Source organism: Callospermophilus lateralis, chromosome 5 (assembly GCF_048772815.1).
Source record: "Callospermophilus lateralis isolate mCalLat2 chromosome 5, mCalLat2.hap1, whole genome shotgun sequence".
NCBI classification, from domain to species: domain Eukaryota; kingdom Metazoa; phylum Chordata; class Mammalia; order Rodentia; family Sciuridae; genus Callospermophilus; species Callospermophilus lateralis.
The window spans coordinates 34,810,943-34,836,563 of NC_135309.1; the positions used below are offsets into that span (position 1 = coordinate 34,810,943).

General features: G+C 34.8%; 1 protein-coding gene across 1 annotated transcript in view; it reads right to left on the minus strand.

The window, feature by feature from the left end:
* The window catches only part of Meikin (meiotic kinetochore factor), a 119,347-nt gene that overhangs the window by 61,518 nt on the left and 32,208 nt on the right, over nt 1-25,621 (minus strand). Inside the window, exon 10 of the mRNA XM_076857607.2 lies at nt 20,799-20,869. Coding sequence (XP_076713722.2) covers nt 20,799-20,869 — 71 coding nt within the window. The remainder of the gene's footprint in view (nt 1-20,798; nt 20,870-25,621) is intronic.

Here is a 25,621-nt window from a genome sequence, read left to right on the forward strand (position 1 = left end):
ACAACCAGAATTCCTGTACACACAGACAGCTACCAGGATTTTCACCCCCTTGAAAAGAATTCTCTAGAGGAGGGCAGGTACACAGTGACCCTCAATAATCACAGGACACTTCAGACCCTGAATCCTGAACTCCTGGACTCTATAAAAACTGCCAACCCACAACACTGTATCCTTCAGGCAGTCAGCTGCAAGCCCCTGAGCTGACAAACCAGAAGCTGCTGGTAAGAGGTTCATAGCGACTAAGGAATTGGCTCCTGTGAACCTGCAACTCAGGAGAGATCCAAAACCAAAAGATGGATATCTGCTAAATATCCAAACCCCAATGAAATCAAAACTAAGATTCAACAAGAATTTTCTTCACCTTGACATGGTTTTCTATAAACAATTCCAATGTCAACTTTGATCATACAAATAATTATAACTTGAACAATAATTCTTAATCCAATAGCCAAAGTTGTAACTTCAACCCATTTGAATGTAAGTCATCTAATGGTTTAAAACATTAATTGGAATCAATCTTATTTTCCTAACTCTAGTTATCCCCATGCATCCTCTTGCATTACCCACTATTACCTCAAATACCAAACATTGATCTATTTCTCTTTCTACCTTGGTGTAAATTATCTTTTTAAATCTTCCCTCCCCCATTTTCTCTCTTTTTCCCCTCTCTTTTTTGTTCAGTCTTTCTTTCTCCCACTTTCAGCCTTCACTTGAGGTTATAATAAGTTTACTAAATTTAACAACTATTTTTTTGACCTATTCCAAAACTTTAATATACCTGAATTTGAGGAACTGTAGGGAACAAATACAACATGTTTTTGTTTCTTATACGGTTGAATAGAATGAGGCTTGGCTCTGAAGTGACTATACAAGGCTCAGTGGCATTTCTTAATGCAGTGCTGATACTGGAATCAGCAGAGATCACATATTGACTTAAAATATCATTATCTAGATATTCAACCAACACAGAGCTCCTGAGAAAAAGAAGCTCATTAAAGTAGTCCTTTAGGGGCTGGGGATGTGGCTCAAGTGGTAGCGCGCTCGCCTGGCATGCGTGCGGCCCGGGTTCGATTCTCAGCGCCACGTACAAACAAAGATATTGTGTCCGCCGATAACTAAAAAATAAAAATATCAAAAAAATCTCTCTCTCTCTCTCTCTCTCTCTCTCCTCTCTCACTCTCTCTTTAAAAAATAAATAAAAAAAAAAGTAGTCCTTTATTTAAAAGAAGTCAGAACTATACAGATAGATGAATAGACATACAAACAATATGAAAAAGCAAGGGAACAAACCATCTCAAACAGCCCATAATGCTCAAAAACAGACTTCATTGATACCACAGTGGAGGAAATGTCAGAGAAGGAATTTAGAAAGTTCATAGTCAAACTGTTCTATGAACTAAAAGAAGATGTAAGGAGTGAAATCAGAGAGTAAATACAGAAAGGGAAAGATCACTTCAATAAAGAGAGATTATGCTGGGGCTGGGGAATATGGCTCAAGCGGTAGTGCGCTCGCCTGCCATGCGTGTGGCCCGGGTTCGATCCTCAGCACCACATACAAACAAAGATGTTGGGTCCGCCAAGAACTAAAAAATAATTACTAAAATAAAATTCTCTCTCTCTCTCTCTCTTAAAAAAATCTTTAAAAAGAGAGATTATGAAAATGGAACACTTGAAATGAAAGACTCAATAAACCAAATAAAAAATTTAATAGAAAGCACCATTGATAGATTAGACAAATTTGAAGACAGATTTTTTTAGGCCTTGAAGACAAAGTATATAACCTTGAAATAAAACTGACCAGTAGAGGGCTTGGGATGTGGCTCAAGCAGTAGCGCGTTCACCTGGCATGCGTGCGGCCCGGGTTCGATCCTCAGCACCATGTACAAACAAAGATATTGTGTCTGCCGAAAACTAAAAAAATAAATATTAAAAAATTCTCTCTCTCACTCTCTCTCTCACTCTCTATTTAAAAAAAAAAACTGACCAGTAGAAAAGATGTTAAGAGACGATGAACAGAATATTCAAGAAATCGGGGATAATATTAAAAGGTAAAATTTTGGTGAAATTTGGGATAGATAATAGTTCTGAAATACAAACTAAAGGAATGCACAATCTTTTCAGTGAAATAATATCAGAAAAATTGCCAAATCTTGAAGAATGAAATGGAAATTTCATACAGGACTCCAAATATACAAAATCACAATAGATCCACCCAAGAAACATTATTATAAAAATGCCTAACATACAGATTCAGGATAGAATTTTAAAAGATGCAAGAGAAAAACAACTGGTCATATTTAGAGGCAAATTAATCTGGATTTCAACTGATTTCTCAATTCAGACCCTAAAAGCCAAGAAAGCTTAGAATAATATATAATAAGCTCTGACAGAAAATGGATGCAAACCAAGAATACTATATGCAGCAAAATTAAGCTTCAGAATTGAAGATGAAATAAAAGCCTTCCATGATAACAAAGCTAAAAGAGTTCATAACTAGAAAGCCTGAACTATAAAACAGACTCAATAAAATATTTCATGAAGAACAAATGAAAAATTAAAATTAAAATCATCATAGGGAAGAATTACAACAGAATAATAGTCAATTAAAGGAGAAAAAAGTCCAACATTAGAAATAAAATGGCAGAAAATAAAAATTATTTCTCAATAACATTGAATGTAAATTGTCTAAACTCTTCAATCAAAAGACAAAAAAAGTTCTTTCAATCATGAAGTTGGCAGATGGGATTAAAAAATAAGACCAAACAATATACATCTGCAAGAGACTCACCTCACAAGCAAAGTCATCCACAGATTCAAGATGAAAGAATGAATAGGAACAAACATACCTTTCATATGGGTCTCATAAACAAGCAGAGGATAGTATTCTCATGTAACATAACGTAGACTTCAAGGCAAGATTAATTGGAAGAGGCAAATAAGATCATTTCTTACTGCTCAAGAGAACCATACATCATCAGGCTATAATGATCATAAATATGCCCCAAATAATAGAGCATCTATGTACATCAAACAAACCTTTCCCTATGTTATGAACCAAGCAGACCACAAAAGAATTATACTGGAACTTTAACATGCCTCTCTTACCACTGGATAGATCATCAAAACAAAAACTAAGTAAATATTCCACAGAACTAAAAAATACAATTAATAACATGGTCCCACCAGACATCTATAGAATATTTCTTCCATCAAAACTGAATTCACATTTTTCTTAACAGCACATTGAACATTTTCTAAAATATACCATACTTCAGGTCACAAAGCAAATCTTAGCAAATATAAAAATAGAGATAAAACCTTGTATTCTATCATATCATAATAAAATGGAATTAGAAATCAACAATAAGATAAATTACAGAAACTAACACCTAGAGATTAAATAACACAGTTTTGAATGATAAATGAGTTGCATAAGAAATCAGGAGATAAATTAAAAAATTCTTAAAGGTAAATAAGAATAGTGATACAACACATAAAAACCTCTGAGACAGTATGAAGAAAGTTTTAGAGGAAAGTTCATAGCACTGAGTTCATACATTAAAAGAATAGAAAGATTTCAAATAAATAATCTAACATTACATCTCAAGGCCCAAAAAAGGAAGAACAAACCAATCCCCAAATAATAGAAAATAGGAAATAATTAAAATCAGAGAGATCCAACATGGCAGCGGGCACAGAGAGATCAAGTCTCTGACCTCTTCAGCTGTGCAGCAAAAGGGAATCTTAAACCGTCTAAATGCTGTTTGCTCAGGATCACTAGGCAATTCTAAGCTGACGTGGATCTGGGGCAAACAGTCTACGCCCCTCAGAACACATGCCCAGCCCGGAGCGGCTGAATTCAGGCTCCGGTTCGCCTGCACCTCGCAGACAAACTGCTGTGACTCAGTGCTAAACGCTCCCGCTGAAACAACTTGTCAGCTCCTCCGTGAACCTGCGGAGGTTAATATCAACCGAGCCTTCATAGGCAGTGTCCACAGGATTGAGACAGGGCTTGGGAGAGCCGGCCAGGACCCACCCGTTGTATCGGACACCTGGCAAAGGGAATGAACTGTCGCCATTCGCATGGGATATCACCATGGCAGAGAACTGACATCACCAGAATGCTGTGGAGGAGATAACTTCACTGAAACTGGTGGCAGCAGGTGTGTAACCCCCTAGCCCTTCCTCTCCACACAGCGGGAAACCTCAATGGCCCCTCCCAGCTCTCCCATGAGCGTGATAGTCAGATCGAGGGAATCAGGAGCGGTTCGGGACCCGTGGTGCGGGACCCCCGGCTACCGCTCCCACCAGTGCTGACAACTGATGTCTCTTGCACCAGCTACCGGGGGTTTGGCTACTGGAGGGCAGGCAAAATACTCTGAGGGTTCTCAGCCCCATGCTCCACAACCTTAGGGTCTGAGGGAATGGCAAGCAGGGAGAGTGTGCCCAGTCATTCAAGGAAATAGGGCTCCCGAGAGTGGCAGACCTGGCGTGTAGCCAGTATTGTGGTGAGCGTCACCAGTGAGTGGGGCCTGGCTGGAGGAAAAGTGGGGAAGTAACTAGACACAAGAAAAGGCCCTAGGCACCCAGGATTGGAGACCCGCCCAGTCGGGGAGGAGGAGCTGCTTCACAGTGATTGGTTCCTGCGTATTGAGAGGAGAAGCATGGCCCGGTTGGCACAGCTCCACCTACTGGAAGAGAAGTTAATCAAACTCTAAGACTGCATTTTTAAAATTTTTTTATTTGTTATTTTTAAATTTTTTAAATTATTTTTTTAAAATTTTTCTTTTTTTATTTTCTATTTTTTTCTTTTGTCTTTTCATTTCTTTTTAATTTTCTTATTCCCCTCTCCTTGAATTCTACCTGTTTACTCTCATTCTCTTTAGTGACTTCTTCCCTCCCCTTCTAATACCTTTACTCCCAAGCATCATGACACTATTTATGTGTAATTTACTAAATATGTATAGGTAAATGTTCTGAGGCGTTATATAGTGCTACCAAATCCCTAGCTACTCCCAAATACTCCAGACCATTCTCCTGTTAATATCCCTCATCAGTAGAGCAACCTTCCAAGGTTGCCAAGAGATTCCAACCTCAATACCATCACATTATTCTACCTAAATATAAGTCCCAAGACCAAACCACAGACCGCTATATGCCATCAGAATCTGTACACAGTTTAGAAAACGAATGAATCTGCATTAAAGTGCAACAAAACTCGTCATCTCTAGTCATAGTCTCCCATCACAAAAGAGAGACCCCAGAGACACACAAAACCAAATAAATTTATAGGAGTAAACAGAACAAGAAGTAACATGAGCAGCATGAAAAAGCAAGGAAGAAAAGGAGTACAAACAATGCAGCACAGCCTAAATATACAGGTAGACCTAGAGGCATCAGAAAAATGGTCAAATAAAGAACTCAAGGAATACCTTAGACAGATGGAATGGAATCTTAAAGAGGACATGAGACAACAAATTCAAACAATGAAAGAACACATTGAAAATGAATTACATAAACAGATAAAAGAAGCAAATAAGCATCCTTATCAGGAGACAGAGATTATAAAAAAATCAAACAATAATCCTAGAAATGGAGGAAACTATAAACCAAATTAAAAACTCAAATAAGAGTATCACTAACAGAGTGGAGCAAGCAGAAGCCAGAACGTCAGATAATGAAGATAAAATATACCATCTTGAAAAGAGCCTAGCCAACTCAGAAAGGCTGGTAAAAAATCATGAGAAAAACATCCAAGAGATATGGGATAACATAAAAAAACCAAACTTAAGAGTGATCGGGATAGAGGAAGGTATAGAGGTTCAAACCAAGGGAATGAGCAATCTGTTGAATGAAATAATTATAGAAAACTTTCCAGACATAATAAAGGAAACAGATGTACAAATTTTAGATGCATACAGGACACCAAGCATACAAAATCACAGTAGACCAACGCCAAGACACATTGTTATGAAGATATCCAAAATACAGAACAAAGAGAAAATATTAAAAGCTACAAGAGAAAGGAGGCAGATTACATTCAGGGGTAAGCCAATAAGGTTAACGGCAGATTTTTCATCACAGACGCTAAAAACAAGAAGATCCTGGAACAACGTATTTCAAACACTGAAAGACAATGAATGCCAACCATGAATTTTGTATCCAGCAAAATTAAGCTTCAGGTATGACAACGAAATAAAAATCTTTCATGATAAGCAAAAGTTAAAAGAATTTGCAGCCAGAAAACCAGCATTGCAAAGCATCTTGAGCAAAACACTACATGAGAAAGAAATGAAAAACAATAACCAAACCCAACAGTGGGAAGTACCTCAGTAAAGCAAAAGTGTGGGGGGGGGAGCTAATCATGGAGAAACAAAGCAAATTTTAAAAAAAAGATAAATAATCAAACATGGCTGGAGGTACAAATCATATATCAATAGTAACTCTAAACGTTAATCGCTTAAACTCACCAATAAAGCGACATAGGCTGGTAACATGGATTAAAAAAACAAATCCAACAATATGCTGCCTCCAGGAGACACATCTGATTGGAAAATACATACACAGGCTGAAGGTGAAAGGTTGGGAAAAAACATACCACGCACACGGTCCTCGGAAGCAAGCAGGGGTGGCCATCCTCATATCGAATAAAATCAACTTCAAGACTAAGTTAATCAAAAGGGACAAGGAAGGACATTATATACTGTTAAAAGAAACCATTCACCAACAAGACATAACAATTATCAATATTTATGCACCAAATAATGGTGTTAACTGACATATATAGAATATATCAACCATCATCAAGTGGATATACTTTTTTCTCAGTAGCATATGGATCCTTCTCAAAAATAGACCATATATTATGCCATAGGGCAACCCTCAGTAAATATAAAGAAGTGGAGATAATACCATGCATTTTATCTGATCATAATGGAATGAAACTGGAAATCAATGATAAAAGAAGGAAGGAAAAATCCTATATCACATGGAAAATGAACAATATGTTACTGAATGATCAATGGGTTACAGAAGACATAAAGGAGGAAATAAAAAAATTCTTTAGAGATAAATGAAAATACACACACAACATATCGGAATCTATGGGACACAATGAAAGCAGTTTTAAGAGAGAAATTCATTGCCTGGAGGTCATTCCTCAAAAAAAAAGAAAAAAACAACAAATGAATGAGCTCACACTTCATCTCAAAGCCCTAGAAGAGGAAGAGCAAAACAACAGCAAATGTAGCAGAAGGCAAGAAATAATTAAAATCAGAGCGGAAATCAACGAAACTGAAACAAAAAAAACTACTGAAAAAATTGACAAAACCAAAAGTTGGTTCTTTGAATAAATAAATAAGATCGACAGACCCTTAGCCATGCTAACGAAGAGAAGAAGAGAGAGAACTCAAATTACTAACATACTGGATGAAAAAGGCAATATCACAACAGATGCTTCAGAAATACAGAAGACAATTAGAAATTATTTTGAAACCCTATATTCCAATAAAATAGAAGATAGTGAAGACATCAATAAATTTCTTAAGTCATATGATTTGCCCAGACTGAGTCAGGAGGGTACACACAATTTGAACAGACCAATATCAGAGGATGAAATAGAAGAAGCAATCAAAAGACTACCAACCAAGAAAAGCCCAGGACCGGATGGGTATACAGCAGAGTTTTACAAAACCTTTAAAGAAGAATTAATACCAATACTTTTCAAGTTATTTCAGGAAATAGGAAAAGAGGGAGCTCTTCCAAATTCATTCTATGAGGCCAACATCACCCTGATTCCGAAATCAGACAAAGACACCTCAAAGAAAGAAAACTACAGACCAATATCTCTAATGAACCTAGATACAAAAATCCTAAATAAAATTCTGGTGAATCAGATACAAAAACACATCAAAAAAATTATGCACCATGTTCAAGTAGGATTCATCCCTGGGATGCAAGGATGGTTCAATATATGGAAATCAATAAATGTTATTCACCACATCAATAGACTTAAAGATAAGAACCATATGATCATCTCGATAGATGCAGAAAAAGCATTCGACAAAGTACAGCATTCCTTTATGTTCAAAACATTAGAAAAACTAGGGATAACAGGAACTTACCTCAACATTGTAAAAGCTCTCTATGCTAAGCCTCAGGGTAGCATCATTCTGAATGGAGAAAAATTGAAGGCATTCCCTCTAAAATCTGGAACAAGACAGGGATGCCCTCTATCACCACTTCTATTCAATATAGTTCTTGAAATACTGGCCAGAGCAATTAGACAGACGAAAGAAATTAAAGGCATAAAAATAGGAAAAGAAGAACTTAAATTATCACTATTTGCGACTGACATGATTCTATACCTAGAAGACCCAAAAGGGTCTACAAAGAAACTACTAGAACTGATAAATGAATTCAGCAAAGTGGCAGGATATAAAATCAACATGCATAAATCAAAGGCATTCCTGTATATCAGTGACAAAACTTCTGAAATGGAAATGAGGAAAAACACCCTATTCACAATATCCTCAAAAAAAAAAATACTTGGGAATCAACCTAACAAAAGAGGTGAAAGATTTATACAATGAAAACTACAGAACCCTAAAGAGAGAAATAGAAGAAGATCTTAGAAGATGGAAAAATATACCCTGTTCATGGATAGGCAGAACTAACATCATCAAAATGGCGATAATATCAAAAGTTCTCTATAGGTTTAATGCAATGCCAATCAAAATCCCAACTGCATTTCTCGTAGAAATAGATAAAGCAATCATGAAATTCATATGGAAAAATAAAAGACCCTGAATAGCAAAAGCGACTCTAAGCAGGAAGTGTGAATCAGGCAGTATAGAGATGCCAGACTTCAAACTATACTACAGAGCAATAGTAACAAAAACAGCATGGTACTGGTACCAAAACAGGCAGGTGGACCAATGGTACAGAATAGAGGACACAGAGACCAATCCACAAAGTTACAACTATCTTATATTTGATAACGGGGCTAAAAGCATGCAATGGAGGAAGGATAGCATCTTCAACAAATGGTGCTGGGAAAACTGGAAATCCATATGCAACAAAATGAAACTGAATCCCTTTCTCTCGCCATGCACCAAAGTTAACTCAAAATGGATCAAGGAGCTTGATATCAAATCAGAGACATGACGTCTGATAGAAGAAAAAGTTGGCTATGATCTATATACTGTGGGGTCCGGCTCCAAATTCCTCAATAGGACACCCATAGCACAAGAGTTAATAACAAGAATCAACAAATGGGACTTACTTAAACTAAAAAGTTTTTTCTCAGCAAGAGAAACAATAAGAGAGGTAAATAGGAAGCTTACATCCTGGGAACAGATTTTTACTCCTCACACTTCAGATTATGCCCTAATATCCAGAGCACACAAAGAACTCAAAAAATTAAACAATAAGATAACAAATAACCCAATCAACAAATGGGCCAAGGACCTGAACAGACACTTCTCAGAGGAGGACATCTAATCAATCAACAAGTACATGAAAAAATGCTCACCATCTCTACCAGTCAGAGAAATGCAAATCAAAAACCACCCTAAGATACCATCTCACTCCAGTAAGATTGGCAGCCATTATGAAGTCAAACAACAATAAGTGCTGGCGAGAATGTGGGGAAAAGGGTACACTTGTACACTGCTGGTGGGACTGCAAATTGGTGCGGCCAATTTGGAAAGCAGTATGGAGATTCCTTGAAAAGCTGGGAATGGAACCACCATTTGACCCAGCTATTCCCCTTCTTGCACTATTCCCTAAAGACCTTAAAAGAACATTCTATAGGGACACTGCTACAACGATGTTCATAGCAGCACAATTCACAATAGCAAGACTGCGGAACCAACCTAGATGCCCTTCAATAGACGAATGGATAAAAAAAATGTGGCATTTATACACAATGGAGTACTACTCAGCACTAAAAAATGACAAAATCATGGCATTTGCAGGGATATGGATGGCACTAGAGCAGATTATGCTAAGTGAAGCTAGCCAATCCCTAAAAAACAAATGCCAAATGTCATCTTTGATATAAGGAGAGCAACTAAGAATAGAGCAGGGATGAAGAGCATGAGAAGAAGATCCCCATTAAACAGGGACGAGAGGCGGGAGGGAAAGGGAGAGAGAAGGGAAATTGCATGGTAAAGGAAGGAGACCCTCATTGTTATACAAAATTATATATAAGAGGAAGTGAGGGGAAAGGGGGAAAAAACAAGTGAAAGAAATGAATTAAAGTAGATGGGGTAGAGAGAGAAGATGGGAGGGGCGGGGAGGGGAGGGGGATAGTAGAGGATAGGAAAGGCAGCAGAATACAATACACACTAGTATGGCAGTATATAAAAAAGTGGATGTGTAACCGATGTGATTCTGCAATATGTATATGGGGTAAAAATGGGAGTTCATAATCCACTTGAATCAAATGTATGAAATATGATATGTCAAGATCTTTGTAATGTTTTGAACAACTAATAATAAAAAAATTAAAAAATAATAATAACAAAATAAAATTAGAGCCAAAATCAATAAAATTGAGATTTAAGAACATACAAAATATCAACAAAACATAGTTGGTTTTTTTGAAAGGATATAACAAAGCTGATAAACCTTAGCCAAACTAACCAAAAGAAATAGGGGAAAAAACTAACATTATCAAAATCTTAGATGGAAAAAGTGAACATCACCACAGACACTACAGAAATCCAGAGGATCATCAAAAACTATTTTGAAAATTTATACTCCAATAAGCTAGAAAATCTTAAAGATATTACAAGAGGAATATGACCTACCTAAATTTAACCAAGAGGATCTAGAAAATTTAAACAGATCAATTTCAAGTAATGAAATTAAAGCAGCTATCAAATGTCTTCCAACGAAGAAAAGCCCAGGATGGGATGGATTCTCAGCCGAGTTCTACCAAAACCTTAAGGAAGAACTAATACCAATCTTCCTCAAATTATTCCATGAAATAGAAGAAGAGAGAACACTGCCAGACTCATTCAATGAAGCCAGTATCACCCTGATTCTAAAATCAGACAAAGACACATCATGGAAAGAAAGCTTCATATCCTTGATAAAAATAGATGCAAAATTTCTTAATATTGGCAAATTGCATAGAAAAAAAACATTAAAAAGATAGTGCACCATAATCAAATGGGTTTCATCCCAGGGATGCAAGGTTGGTTCAACATACAGAAATCAATTAATTTAATTCTCCACATAAGTGGACTTGAAGACAAGAATTACATGATCATATCAATAGATGCAAAAAAAGCATTTGATGCTTAGCTTTTTTAGTTCTTTATATACCTCAGAGATTAGTTCTCTATCTGATGTGTGAGGGATAAAAATTTGGTCCCAAGATGTAGGCTCTCTATTCACCTCACAGATTGTTTATTTTTCTGAGAAGAAACTTTTCAGTTTGAGTTCATCCCATTTATTGAATTTTGGTTTTAATTCTTGTGCTATAGGAGTCTTATTAAGGAGTCTATTAAGGCCTATTTTTTCTTGTATTAGACACAGAGTCTCTGGTTTAATTCCTTGATCCTGATCATGGCATTAGCCGGTAAATGGATAGAGTTGGAGAAGATAATGCTAAGTGAATTTAGCCAATGCCAAAGAGACAAATGCCAAATGTTTTCTCTGATATAAGGAGACTAATTCATAGTGGGGTAGGGAGGGAGAGCACGGGAGGAATTGATGAACTCTAGATAGGGCAGAGAAGTGGGAGGGGAAGGGATGGGGCAGGGGATTAGCAAGAATGGTGGAATGTGATAGACATCGTTATCCAAAGAACATGTATATGAAGACACAAATTGGTATGAACATACTTTATAAGATATGAAAAATGTGCTATATATATGTGTGTAATAAGAATTGTAATGCATTCTGCTGTCATTTATTTTTTAAAAATCAATTAAAAATTAAAAAAAAGAAAAGAGCTGGGTGAAAAACATTACCAGCCACTGAATCAAGGGAAAACCTGGCTTCTTCAAATTGAAAAGGATCTTCAATGTAAGATAAATATTGAAAATATGTTCCCTGAATTCATATAAAAGAAAAAGCATTTGACAAGGTTCAACATCAATTCATGTTTTTTTTTTATGGGTCTTTTTTTAAATTGGTTGTTCAAAATCAATTCATGTTTAAAACACTAGAAAAGCTGGTGATAGAAGGAACTTACCTCAACATTGTAAAGGCTACATATTACAAACCCAAGACCAACATCATTCTGAATGGAGACAAACTGAAATCATTTCCTCTAAAAATAGGAACAAAACAGGTATGCCCACTTTCACCATTCTTATTCAACATAGTTCTTGAAACTCTATCCATAGCAATTAGGCAAGAGAAGGTAATTAAAGGGATACAAATAGAAAAAGAAGAGCTCAAATGATAGATGTTTGCCAATGACATGATCCTATATTTAGAAGACCCCAAAAACTTCACCTGAAGACTTCTGGAGCTCATAAATTATTTCAGCAAAGTAGCAGGATACAATATAACACACACAAATTAACTGTATTCCTATACTCTAGTGATGAATCTGCTAAAAAAGAAATTAGACACACTATAACATTAATAATAGCTTCACAGAAAGTGAAGAATCAATCTAACAACTATCAATTTAACAATCTAATCAACTTAGGAATCAATCTAACAAAAGACATAAAGGGCCTCTACAATGAAAACTATAGAACACTAAAGAAAGAAATTGAAAAAGACCTAAGAAGATGGAAAGATCTCATATGTTCTTGGATAGGCCAAAATTAATATTGCCAAATGCCCATACTATAAAAGTGCTATACAGATTTAATACTCTTCCTATCAAAATGATATGAAAATCAGATATGACATTCATTTGGAAAAAATAAGAGACCCAGAATAGCCAAAGCAATCTGTAGCAAGAAAAAGCAAAGCAGGAGACATCATAATGCCAGACATCAAATTATACTACAAAGCTACAATAACAAAAAAAAATGGTACTGGCACCAAAGCAGGCATGAAGACCAGTGGAATAAAGTAGAAGACACAGAGACACACCCACATAAATACAGCTGATACTAGACAAAGTTGTCAAAAACATATGTTGGAGAAAAGATTGCCTTTTAAACAAATAGTGCTGAGAAAACTGGAAATCCATATGTAAAAGAGTGAAATTTAACCCCTATCTCTCACCCTGCAAAAAAGTCATTTCAAAGTAGATCAAATAACTAGGAATCAGATCAGAAATTCTACATCCACTAGAAGAAAATGTAGACCCAATATTCTAACATGTTGGTTCAGGAACCAACTTCCTCAACAAGACTCCTAAAGTATAAGAAGTAAAATCAAAACTCAATAAATGGGATGGCATCAAATGAAAAAGCTTCTTCACAGCAAGAGAACCAATTAAGAGCACGAAGACAAAGCCAATAGAATGGTAGAATATCTTTGCTCCCTGCTCCTCAGATAGGGCATTAATATCCAGGATATACAAAGACCTCAAAAAAAAACTTAACATAAAAAACCCCCAAATAACCCAATCAATAAATGGACAAAGGAACTAAACAAATGCTTATCAAAAGAAGAAACACAAATGGTCAACAAATATATGAAAAGATGTTCAACATCTCTTGCAATTAGAGAAATGCAAATTAAAACTATACTGAGATTTCATCTTACTCCACTCAGAATGGAAATTATCAGGAATACAGCTATCAATAAATGTTGGCAAGGATGTGGGAGAAAAGGTACACTCATGCATTTTTGATGGGACTGCCAATTGGGAGTTCAACCAGTCTGAAAAGCAATATGGTGATTGCTCAAAAAAACAGAAAGGGAGCTACCATTTGACCCAGCTATCCCACTCCTCAACATCCATATCAATATTTATCACAGCACAATTCACAATAGCCAAGCTATGGAACCAACCTAGGTGCCTTTCAGCAGATGAATGAATAAAGAAATGTGGTATATATATACAAAATGGAGTATTGCTCAGCCATAAAAATAGAATGACTTTATGGCATTTGCCAGCAAATGAAACTATCTTGCTGTGTGAAATAAGTCAGTCCCCAAAAGTCAAAGGTAGAAAGTTTCTGTGATATGTAGAACCTAATCCAAAAGAAGGGGGAAGGATCAAAAAAAGAGAATAGAAGAAAGATTAGTAGAGTCCACAAAGGGTAATGAAGGGAAGAGAGGAGGGACGTGATAAAGAAAGACAGTAGAATGAATCTGACCTAAATTTCCATATACCCTATATGAATATACCACAGTAAATCCGATTGTGATGCCAATCCACAAGACACTAATTAAAAAAAACTGTTAAGTAAATAGCAGAAAGACAAGTAGAGTACAAGGAAAGAAGCAGGAGGAGAAAGGAGGAAGGGAAGGAGGAATACTGGGGACTGAATTAGAACAAATTATATTCTGTGTTTTTATAATTATGTCAAAATGAATTCTATTGTAATAAATAACTAAATAGAACCAATTAAAAATATTTGAGTGTGGGCTGGGGTTATGGCTCAGCGGTAGAGTGCTTGCCTAGCATGTGCAAGGTGTTGGGTTCAATCCTCAGCACCACATAAAAATAAATAAAATAAAGGTATTATATCCAACTACAACTAAAAATATATTGTAAAAAAATATTTGAGGGTGAGGAGGGGATACAGGGGCAGGAGAGATGGTGGAATGAGATGGACATCATTACCCTAAGTACATGTATTTTTCTCCAATTTCTTTCTTATTCTCTTGACATTTTCTTCACAGATCAGAAGTTTATGATTTTAATAAAATTCAGCTATCAGTTATTTCTTTCATGGATTATGCATTTGGTGTTGTACTCGCAAATTTATCATCATACCCAAGGTCTAGATTTTCTCCTATGCTATTATTCTAGAAGTTTTATGGTTTTGCATTTTATATTTAGTTCTATAACCCATTTTAATTTTTATAATAAGGGTGTAAAGTCTCTGTCCAGGTACATGTTTTTCTTTTTCCATGTGGATATTCAGTCATTCTAACTTTCCTGCATCATACTACCTTTTTTCCTTTGTCAAAAAGATCTGCTGCTATGTTTATGTAGATTTATTTCTGGGCTATTTTGTTTCACTTATCTACTGTCTATTCTTTCACCAAATTCACACTGTCTTGATTACTGTGGTGTTTAAGACAGGTTTTTCACTCCTGCAACCAAAGAACCTGACAAGAATAATTTTATTTATTTATTTATATTTATTTTTTACTCTAATTTGTTACATATGACAGCAGAATGCATTACAATTCATATTACACATATAGAGCACAATTTTTCACATCTCTGGTTGTATACAAAGTATATTCACACCATTCATGTCTTCATCCATGTTCTTAGGGTAATAATTTTAGAGGAGGAAAGTTTATTTGGTATTCACTATTTCAGAGGCTTTAGTCCATAATAGTTGGCTCCATTATTCTGGGCCCAACATTGTGGCACAACATTGTAGTAGAAAGGTATGGTAGATGGACATGGCACCAGGAAGCAGACAGAGATTCCCTTCACTACTGACAAAATGTATACCCCAAAGGCACACCTCCAAAGACCCACCTTCTTTAGCCATACCCTACCTGACTACAAGAAACACACAGTTAACCCTTATCAGTGGATTAACTCACTGATTAGGTTAAAGCTCTCAAAACCCAATCATTTTACCTCTAAACTTTCTTGCATTGCCTCACACATGAGTTTTTGGAGGATACCTAGTATCAAAACCATAACATAGTTTTATAGTAAGTCTTAAAGATGGGTAGTGTTAGCTCTCTTTTTTCTTCAACATTCAATTAGTTATTCTGGGTATTTTTCCTCTCTATATAAACTTGAATATATATTTTTTTAATATCCACAAAATAACCTGCTCAGATTTTTGACTGAAATTGCACTGAATCTATAGATCATGTTGGGGAAAACTAACCTCTTGATAATGTTGAGTCTTCCTATCCACAAACATTAAATATGTCTCCATTTATTTATTTCTTCTTTGCTATCTTTTATCTGAATTTTCTAGTTTTCCTCATATAGACCTTATATTTTTTTTGGATTTATACCTCATTATTTAATTTTTAGGGGGAAAATGTAAATCATAATGTACTTTTATTTTCAAATCACACTTGTTTATTGCTAAGTAGAAAAAAGCATTTAATTCTGTATGTTAACTTTTTACAACCTTACTATAATTGCTTATTTGTTACAGGAGGATTTCTGTAAATCCTTCAAATTGTCTTTTTTCCTTTCGGAACTATATACCTTTTATTTCCTTTTCTCTTCTTATTGCACTAGATAGGACCTTCTTCAGTATGATGCTAAAAAGCAGTAATGAGAAAAGATGTTTTTGCTTTGTTGCTAATCCTAGGGGAAAAACTTAGAGTTCCTTTACCAATAAGTATAATGTTAGGTAAAGTATGATGTTCTTTATTAAGGTGAGGAATTTTCTCTCTGATCACAGTTTGCTAAGAATTTCATGAATGGGTGTTAAATTCTGTCAAATGCTTTTTCCTCCATCTACAGAAAAGATCATGTGATTTTTTTCCGATGTGATGAATTACATTAATTTCAACTGCTGAACTGATTTGGCATACTTGGGGTCAATCCTACTTAGTTTGTTGTATGTAGTTTTTTTTAGGTATTGTTCAATTTGCTAATATTTTGTTGAATGTTTGTGTCTATGTTCATGAGAAATATTGTTCTGTAATTTTCTTTTTTTATAATGCCTTCATCTGATTTTGGCATTAGATTTTGGTCTATAATAACCTCATAGAATAAGTTAGGAAATACACACACACACACACACACACACACACACACACACACCTATATCCATTCCCTCTTGTGTGAATTTTGGCAGAGTGTACCTATCAAGAAATTGGTCCATTTCATCTACATTGTCAAATTTATGGACATGTAGTTGTTCATAATATTCCTTCACTACTTTTTTAAAAAAATGTTGTTTTAGTTGTTGATAGACCTTTATTTTATTCATTTATTTATATGCGGTGCTGAGAACTGAACCCAGTACCTCACACATGCAAGGCAAATGCTCTACCACTAAGCCACAACCTCAGCCCCTCCTTCACTTCTCTTTAATGATCACAGGCTCCATAGTGATGTCTCCTCAATCATTTCTGATATTGATATTTGTATAATCCTTTTCTTTGTCCTAGTTAGCTTTGCTAAAAACATTAATTATATTGACTTTTTTGAAATGGTTTTTGATTTTGGTTTATTTCTCTATTCATTTCCTGTTTTCAATTTCACAGATTTTTTTACTTTAATTTTATTATTTCTTTTCTTCTGCTTACTTCAAAATCTAATCTTCTTTTTCTAGTTTTCTAAGGGGGAAGCTTTGCATATTGATTTAGACTTTGCTACTTTTCCAATTCATGCATTCAATGCCATAAAGTTCCTTCTAAGCACTGCTTTTCCTATATATTACAAAGTTTAGTATACTGTATTTTCGTTCAGTTCAAAATATCTTGAAATTTATTTGGTGATTTCTTCTTTGATCTATGTGCTATTTAGAAGCAAAACACTGTCTCAAAAATTAAAAAAAAAATACAAAGAAATAAAATGGCTGGAGTGTACAGTAAAGCACCCTGAGGTTTTTACCCCCTGTAAAAATAATATGAACAACGAAAGTTTTTATTTTGTTTTCACTTATTCATTCTTGATGCTCTTCCTTTCTTTACATAGATCTAAGTTATGACCTATATCATTTTCCTTCTCTCTGAAGAACATCTTTTAACATTTCTTGCAAGGAAGGCCTACTGGCAATGAATTTGTTCAATTTTGTTTGAGAAGGTATTTCTTTTACACTTTTAAAAGATAAATTTGTAGGATGTAGCATTCTATGCTGAATTCTCTCTTTCAATACTTTAAATATTTTACTTCATTCTCTTCTTGCATGGTTTCTAAGAGGTCTGTAATTTATATCTTTGCTTCTATATGGATAAGGTGGGTTTTCCCCCCTATGGCTTCTTTCAAGATCTTTTTCTTTATCTTTGGTTTTGTGAAGTTTGAATATTACTAGTGTTATTTTTTGTACATTTATTCTGCTCAGTTTTGTCTGAGCTTCCTGGATCTTGGGTTTGGTATCTGATATTAATCTTGGGCTTCTTTCAAGATCTTTTTCTTTATCTTTGGTTTTGTGAAGTTTGAATATTACTAGTGTTATTTTTTGTACATTTATTCTGCTCAGTTTTGTCTGAGCTTCCTGGATCTTGGGTTTGGTATCTGATATTAATCTTGGGGAAATTCTCAATCATTGTTGTTTCAAATACCAGGGTAGATCCTGCTTCTCCTTTCACTATCTTTATTTTATTATGCGTACATGACATATTTTGTAGCTGTCCTAGAGCTCTAGGATGTTATGGTCTGTTTTTTCCCCAATCTCTTTTCTCTTTGCTTTTCAGTTTTTGAAGTCTTTTTTTGTCAAATCTTCAAGCTCACAATTCTTTCTTTGGCTGTGTCAAGTCTATTATGAGCCCACTAAGGATATTCTTCATTTTGGTTATAGTGTTTTCAATCTTTGGCATTTATTATTAGTATTTCTTAGAATTTTCACTTCTCTGCTATCAGTAGCCATCAGTTCTTTCATGTTGACTACTTTTTGTCCATTGAAGCCATTAAAATATTACTCATTTTTATTTTAAAAGATTCTTGTTCTGATAATTCTAACATTTTTGCCATAGCTGACTATGATTGTGATATTTTTTCAGTCTCTTCAAACTGTGTTTTTTTTAACTTTTAGTATATCTTGTAATTTTTTGTTGAAAGAAGAACATGCTATGAAAACATCATAAATCAGCCTTTTCTAATGTAATGATAAGTTGTGGGAGAGGGGAAACATTCTGTAGTCCTAAGATAATAGGATTTTTGGTGCATCTGTAACCCTGGACTGTGAACTTCACCAGTTCTTCTTGTTTAGTTTTCTTTCTCCCCTTAGGTAGGGTAGAAAGGCTGGAGCAGGGCAGGTAGAATTGGGTATTTCCCATCCCCCAGGTTAGTTAAGCCAGAAGCACGAGGGAATTTCACTCCATTATTTACTATGAAGACCTGGTAGAGAGTTTATAGAGATAAAACTCACCAAGATAGGGGAAACCTATGACTGGGTTTTACTGACGTTTTTAACTATCAGATTTGTCCACATTGAGCCTCCAGAAATTCATAAATACAGTTTAGGTTTTCCTATCTGGCAATGGTTCCCATTGGTTTATGCTTGTGGGTTTATATTCTGGAAGGCTGTCTCTCAATGCTTGATAAAGCAGTTTGCCTTGTGACTTCACTTTTTTGACAGACCTAAGAAAGCTGAAAATCTTTTAGTTTGTTCAGTTTTTTTTTACTTGTTAAGACAGAGTGGCAATTTCTAAGATTTTAAGATTCTTACATGGTAGATCTGAAAGTAGAAATTCTGAAACTGATTTTTTGTTTTGTTTTATTTTGTTTTAGATGTAGTTGGACACAATACCTTGATTTTATTTTTATGTGGTGCTGAGGATCGAACCCAGTGTCCCCACACATGCTTGACGAGTGCTCTACTGCTGAGCCACAATCCCAGCCCCTCTGCAACTGATTTTTAATAATTTTGTATAATACTGGACCTCTAAGCAGCATTCAACATTGTTGACCACTTCTCTTTTGGGGCCTGAAATGCTCTGCTTTCTTGATTTCTATGACACCATATTCTGTTTATTTTCTTCCTTTTCTGGCCATTCTTCTTATCTATTTGTCTGTGGAGTTTTCTATGATTAATCCTGGACCTCCATTCTCTTCCTTACTCTAGATATTCCTTCCCAGGTGACTGCATACATTTCCATGATTTTAGAAATTATCTATAAAATAGTACGTCTCTTATGTTTTTTCCTGTTCTACAGATTGACAGCCAGTAGCCTTCCATTTTCAAGTATCCTCAGATTTCCTATTTTTCCTATCACATTAAATAGCACCTTTATCTACCAAAGCTGCTCAAGGTTTTTCTTAAAACCTCTCAGTCCTTCATTCAGTATATCAATCCATCATTTCTATAGGTAAAAAATTATCTTGAATCTTTGCATATATCCCATCTCTCCTATAAAATCCTCCAATCAAAACCACCACAATCTCTCACCAATATGCTTTTAACTTCTTACAAATGGGTCTTCCTTCTAGCACCTTTGCTGTTTTTAAATTTGCACTCTGATCTATGCAATGGTTGGTATAGTATAATGGAAAGAGTACAGGTTTTATATCAGGAAGATTTGCTACAAAACTCCTTGAAAAAATTAATACAAATCCAAAACTCAGTTTTCTCAGCTATACAATATGAATAACAAAATAAATAAAAAACTACTTACCTTACCAGACTGATAAAATGAAAATATAAAACTAGTGAAAAGTCACTCAAAGTTCTTACTACATACAAAATAAAGCCCAAATTCTTCCCCTAATACCCTTAAATTCCAATCTAACATCCTGGCTTACAAATAATTTTCAGCAGAAAACATTAATATGCCTTATTTTTAACTTAATCATTAATGGACATCCAAATAGTAAAAGGAAATTTTGGGAAAAAGCAAAATACATTTTAAGTTTCTTTTACTAAACTTATATAGAGTACATATTCATGTATATATTACATAGGTTTTTCACAATATTAAATAATCTAATTGTTAAACTCCAAAAAATGCTTTTGATATTGCCTTAAATAGCTAAAGTACATTTCCTATAAAAGTGTTACTTAAAAAAATTATGATTTAAGTAGTTATTCTACTTCAATACTTGCTTTCTTCTTTGTTTTTTCAGGAGTTGAAGGGCAAGTTTTTTCAGCAAGTAAAACCTCACAGGCTGTATTATCTGTAAATAAATACACAGTTTAATACTCTATTTAACCATTAACTTTTTTCTTCTTTACTCCTATTTTCTCTTCTGCCATTAACTTTAAATATGGAGGACAGAGACTTCAAATTAAAAACAAACTAAGAAAAAAGCCTCTGATTTTAATTACTGTGCCTTTGTAATAATTTAAGAAGAAAAACTTACTGTATGTTGAATAGTCTGATTTGCCTCAGGAGAATAAAATCATACAAATATCATTATCTCAAGAGCTCTAGGTTTCATAGCAGTAAACAATGTATAGGAGATTTTCCTTTCAGTTAGTGACAAATGTGTATGTAATTAAAATTCTTCATTCATTGTTGTACCATGTTCACCTGACTGTATTTTCAGGGTCCCCCTTTCTAATGCAATTTTTCTGTAAGTATTTATTTATTTAAACAGGATCTTGCTGTGTTGCCCAGTCTGGTTTTGAACTCCTGGGCTCAAGGGTTTCTCCTGTTTTCGCTTTATGAGCAGCTGGGATTAAGGGTATATATCAGTATTTAAAACAAACTCAAGTCTTGCTTATCTTTTTTTAAAAATATTTTTTAGTTGTTGATGTACCTTTATTTTTCATATATTTATATGTGGTGCTGAGGATCAAACTCAGTGCCTCACACATGCCAGCAAGTGCTCTGCCACTGAGCTATAACCTCAGCCCCAAGTCTTGCTTATCTTATCAAAAACTTTCCCTGTATCCCATATCCTATGTACCACTAAGAGCAGAAACCTTTCCTGTCACTGGCCCTCAATACAAACAGGTATGAACTTGTCCCTTCTCTGGCCCTCTTGATGGCTTTTCTTCAGTCTTCCCTTTTCCTTACTCTCCAGACTCAAACCCAAACAACAATATATGTTGAATGTCTACCTATAACATCCCAATTTTAACTACCATATGTACTTAATATAGCATATTATCTTTCTTTATAATTTACAGCATAAATTTGATTTAAGGCACCAAAAGATTTGTCTTTAGATTATTCCAGTAGCTTTTCAATTCACCTCCCTCTGTAGTCAGTCCATTGTCTTCCATGTATACCTAAAATACAACTTATTATCATTTGTTTAAAACTCTCCAAAGTTTTTCCACTATCCTTAAGTTAAAATGTAAACTCCTTAATTTGGCATACAAAATTTTTCTTTTTTGTGCTTTATATATTGCTTACATATTCCTCAGCTCATCACAGAGGCTAACAATGTTGCAAAAAAAAATACAAGCTGACAAGTTAAATCTGAATTTCAGATAAACATATTGTGTATCCCATGTAATAGTATAAGCATGTGCAATACTTGGGTCATACTTATATTAAAGTATTTATTATTTGCTAATTATCTGAATTCACATTTGACTGGGCATTCTACATTTTTATTTGCCAAATCCAGCAAGTCTGGTGGCTGATATTCATGTCATCTTCATCATCCAAGGTAAAAAGAAGTAGGTGGGTTTGAGAGTTCTATAGGAGATAAAAACTGGTGCCAGCATTTTACAATTGGATAGATAGAAAAGTAACAAAAGGAAGTGTTGAGGATCACCCCAGGTTTCTGGCTAATTTGCTCAAATTGGGACCAGATTACTGATGTGACAATTCTCAGTCCTCAATTCTCATTTTATTTAATCTCTTGATTACTTTTGTCACAGCTGGGATCACTCCCTCCTGAGGTACTACTCCTCTCATGGCCTCTGAGGTACCATTCTTTCCTGGTTTTCTTACTACTGCCACTAGCCAGTAACTTTGCTAGTAGACACCTCACTCTTTACTCACTTCTAAATGTTGAAGGGTCCCATTTACATTTTTACATGTTTCTTTTCTATTTATTTTTACTTCCTACATGATTCATCTAATCCTATGGCCTTAAACATCTAAATACTAATTCTAAATATATATCTACAGTCTTAGTTCCTAAATTCCAGGCTCCTGTGTCACAAACTGCCTTCATGCTATCTCAACTTGGAGGCTAATAAACCTCTCAAATTTTAAATATTTTATCAAGCTACATCATATATACTGTAACAGTCACTAGTCTTATACGTATATGTATTCATAAATGTCACCACCATCCACATCAAGATATAAAACATTTCTAGAACCCTAGAAATTTTCCATGCATTATTTCCCAGTTAGCACCCCTTTTCCAAAGATTACAATACTCTGACTTCTATAATCTTGCCTGTTCTTAAACTTAAAATAAGTGGAATTACAAAAGTAATCAAGAGATTAAATAAAGTGAGAATTGAGGACTGAGAATTGTCACATCCCTAATCTGGTCCCAATTTGAGCAAATTAGCCAAAAACCTGGGAGTGATCCTCAATACTCCCTTTCGTTACTTTTTTATCTATCCAATTGTAAAATCCTGGCACCAGTTTTATCTCTCATAAAACTCTCAAACCCACCTACTTCTTTTTACCATGGGTGATGAAGATGGCATGAATGATTAGCCATCAGACTTGCTGGATTTGGGAATAAAGATGTAGAATTACACATACGTAAATATTTGTGCCAATATTCTTTCATGCAACATATGTGAGTAAGCTAACAGATCAAATTTAATATGTCTAAAACAAGCTCTCTTCATCATTCTCCCAACTTACTCTGCCCTATATTGATTCCATCTCAATAAATAGTAACACCATTCATCTAGTGGCTAGTTGCTCAAGCCAAGAATTTAATATTTACCTTATACTTCTATTTTTCTCTCTTACCTAATATCCAGATTAATCAGAAAATCCTGGCACATCTGTTTTTAGAATAGATTTCAAATGATTACTACCACTATATTGGTATGAGACTATTATCTGACCAGGATTAACAAGCTCTCCTTGTTTACATTCTTCCCCTTTGCCTGTTCTCTATGTGGTAGCCAGAGTGATAATTCTAACATATGTCTAAGTATTTAGAACATCGAATAATAATACCACTTTAAACATCAAGACCATAGAAACATTGAACATAGGGGCATAGGACCCAAAGGCTGTTGGAAACTTGGAAGTTTTTTCAGCTTGGAGTTTTCTCCCCTGAGGAGGTGGTTTTAACAGTTAGATCAGTGAGAAACATCAGTCTTCTAGATATTTAGATTATTTCTCACCTCACCACAAGATATATGAATGCCTTAGAATGGTGGTGTACGATGTGGTAGGCACCAGTCTCATGAGGCTATTTAAATTTAAATTAATTAAAATGAGATGTGACTTAAAATTAAAATATATACCTGATCACATCCTCCCATTGCACATTCACAATAAAATCCTTAGTCTTTATCACAGCATGTGAGATTTTACATTATACTACTTGACTAATTCTCTGACCACAATTTTAACCATTCATCTTCTTACTCTACTTCTGCCACATTAATCTCTTTCTTCTTCCTCAAGCATGCCAAGCACATCCCACATCTCATGGTCTTTTTGTCCCTAGATTTGCACATGACCCACTTTCTTACTTTATTTAGCTCTGCATAAATGCTACTTCCACAAATAGGCCTATCCTGATTACCTAAAATAGCACACTAGTTACTTTCTTTACCCTGACTTATTTTCACTTATTACTCTACTTATACCTGATGATATAAATGTATTAGTTTATCTTTTTTTTTTATCTTTCTCCAACCACTATACATGAACTCTATTTGGGCAAGAACCTTGTCATGTTTCCCAGCAGCTAAAATAGTTTGTGTCACATTGTAGGTACTTAATATTTGCTGAGGGAACTGAATGGTGAGTTGAGATGCCTCTGAAACAATCAAGAGGATATATCCAGAAAGCAGCTGCATAAAAGGGTCTGAACCTCAGTGAAGAGTTAGGCTGAGGGAACACTTAGAAAGCCTGCCTATAGGCCAGAATGTCTATACTTACACATCATGTGGTAGGTTAAAAAGAGATGGAGCTAGTTATAAAAATTTTCCATACTTAAAGACTAACAGCAATAGATAAGATTGCAAAGGAGCCTCAGCAGGAGTTGCCTGGGAAGTAATTTTTTGTTTGTCTCTGTTACTAGACTACAGGTTCTTGGGGGCAGGAATACAATAATTTCTCAATTTTCTAACACTTAATAAAGAGCCGTTAAAGAAATGAAACATATTTGGATTTGTTGAATTAAGAAATGTGTAAAAAATGTCTATGAAGCAAGATGTGATTTATTTAATTGCAAATTTCAAGTTAATCAACACTTAAAAGTAAATACAAAAGCATACATTATTCCAGAATCACTACTCTGCCTTATCCCCATGCTTTATAAACAATATTTTCTACTGCCAAAGCAATATATTTGATTTGCCAAGACCAAGGAAAAATCATGGTTGTATTGGTATCTATCATTTTCCCTTTCATTACTTCTATTATTCACACATCCCCTTATACTTAAATCTATAAAACAAAGTCTCTTTTTTTAAATGTAATTTTAGTTGTTGGTTGACCTTTATTTTTTATTTATTTATATGCGGTGCAGAGAATTGAACCCAGTTCCTCACATATGACAGGCAAGCACTCTGCCACTGAGCCACAACTCCAGCCCAACAAAGTCTCTTAATATTTACCCTTACTATTACTCCTTTCAGGATCTGTACTTTTACAAATTTAGTTTTTATTACTAGACTAATTTTGCTAACAACAGAAATGATCTTAATCATTTTTATAATTAGAATATAAATTTTAAATATGAGAGAAAACTTACTAAAATCAACATCCTTTTCTCTTTTACACTTCCACAAATGACACTGTCCTCAGTTCTAGCTAA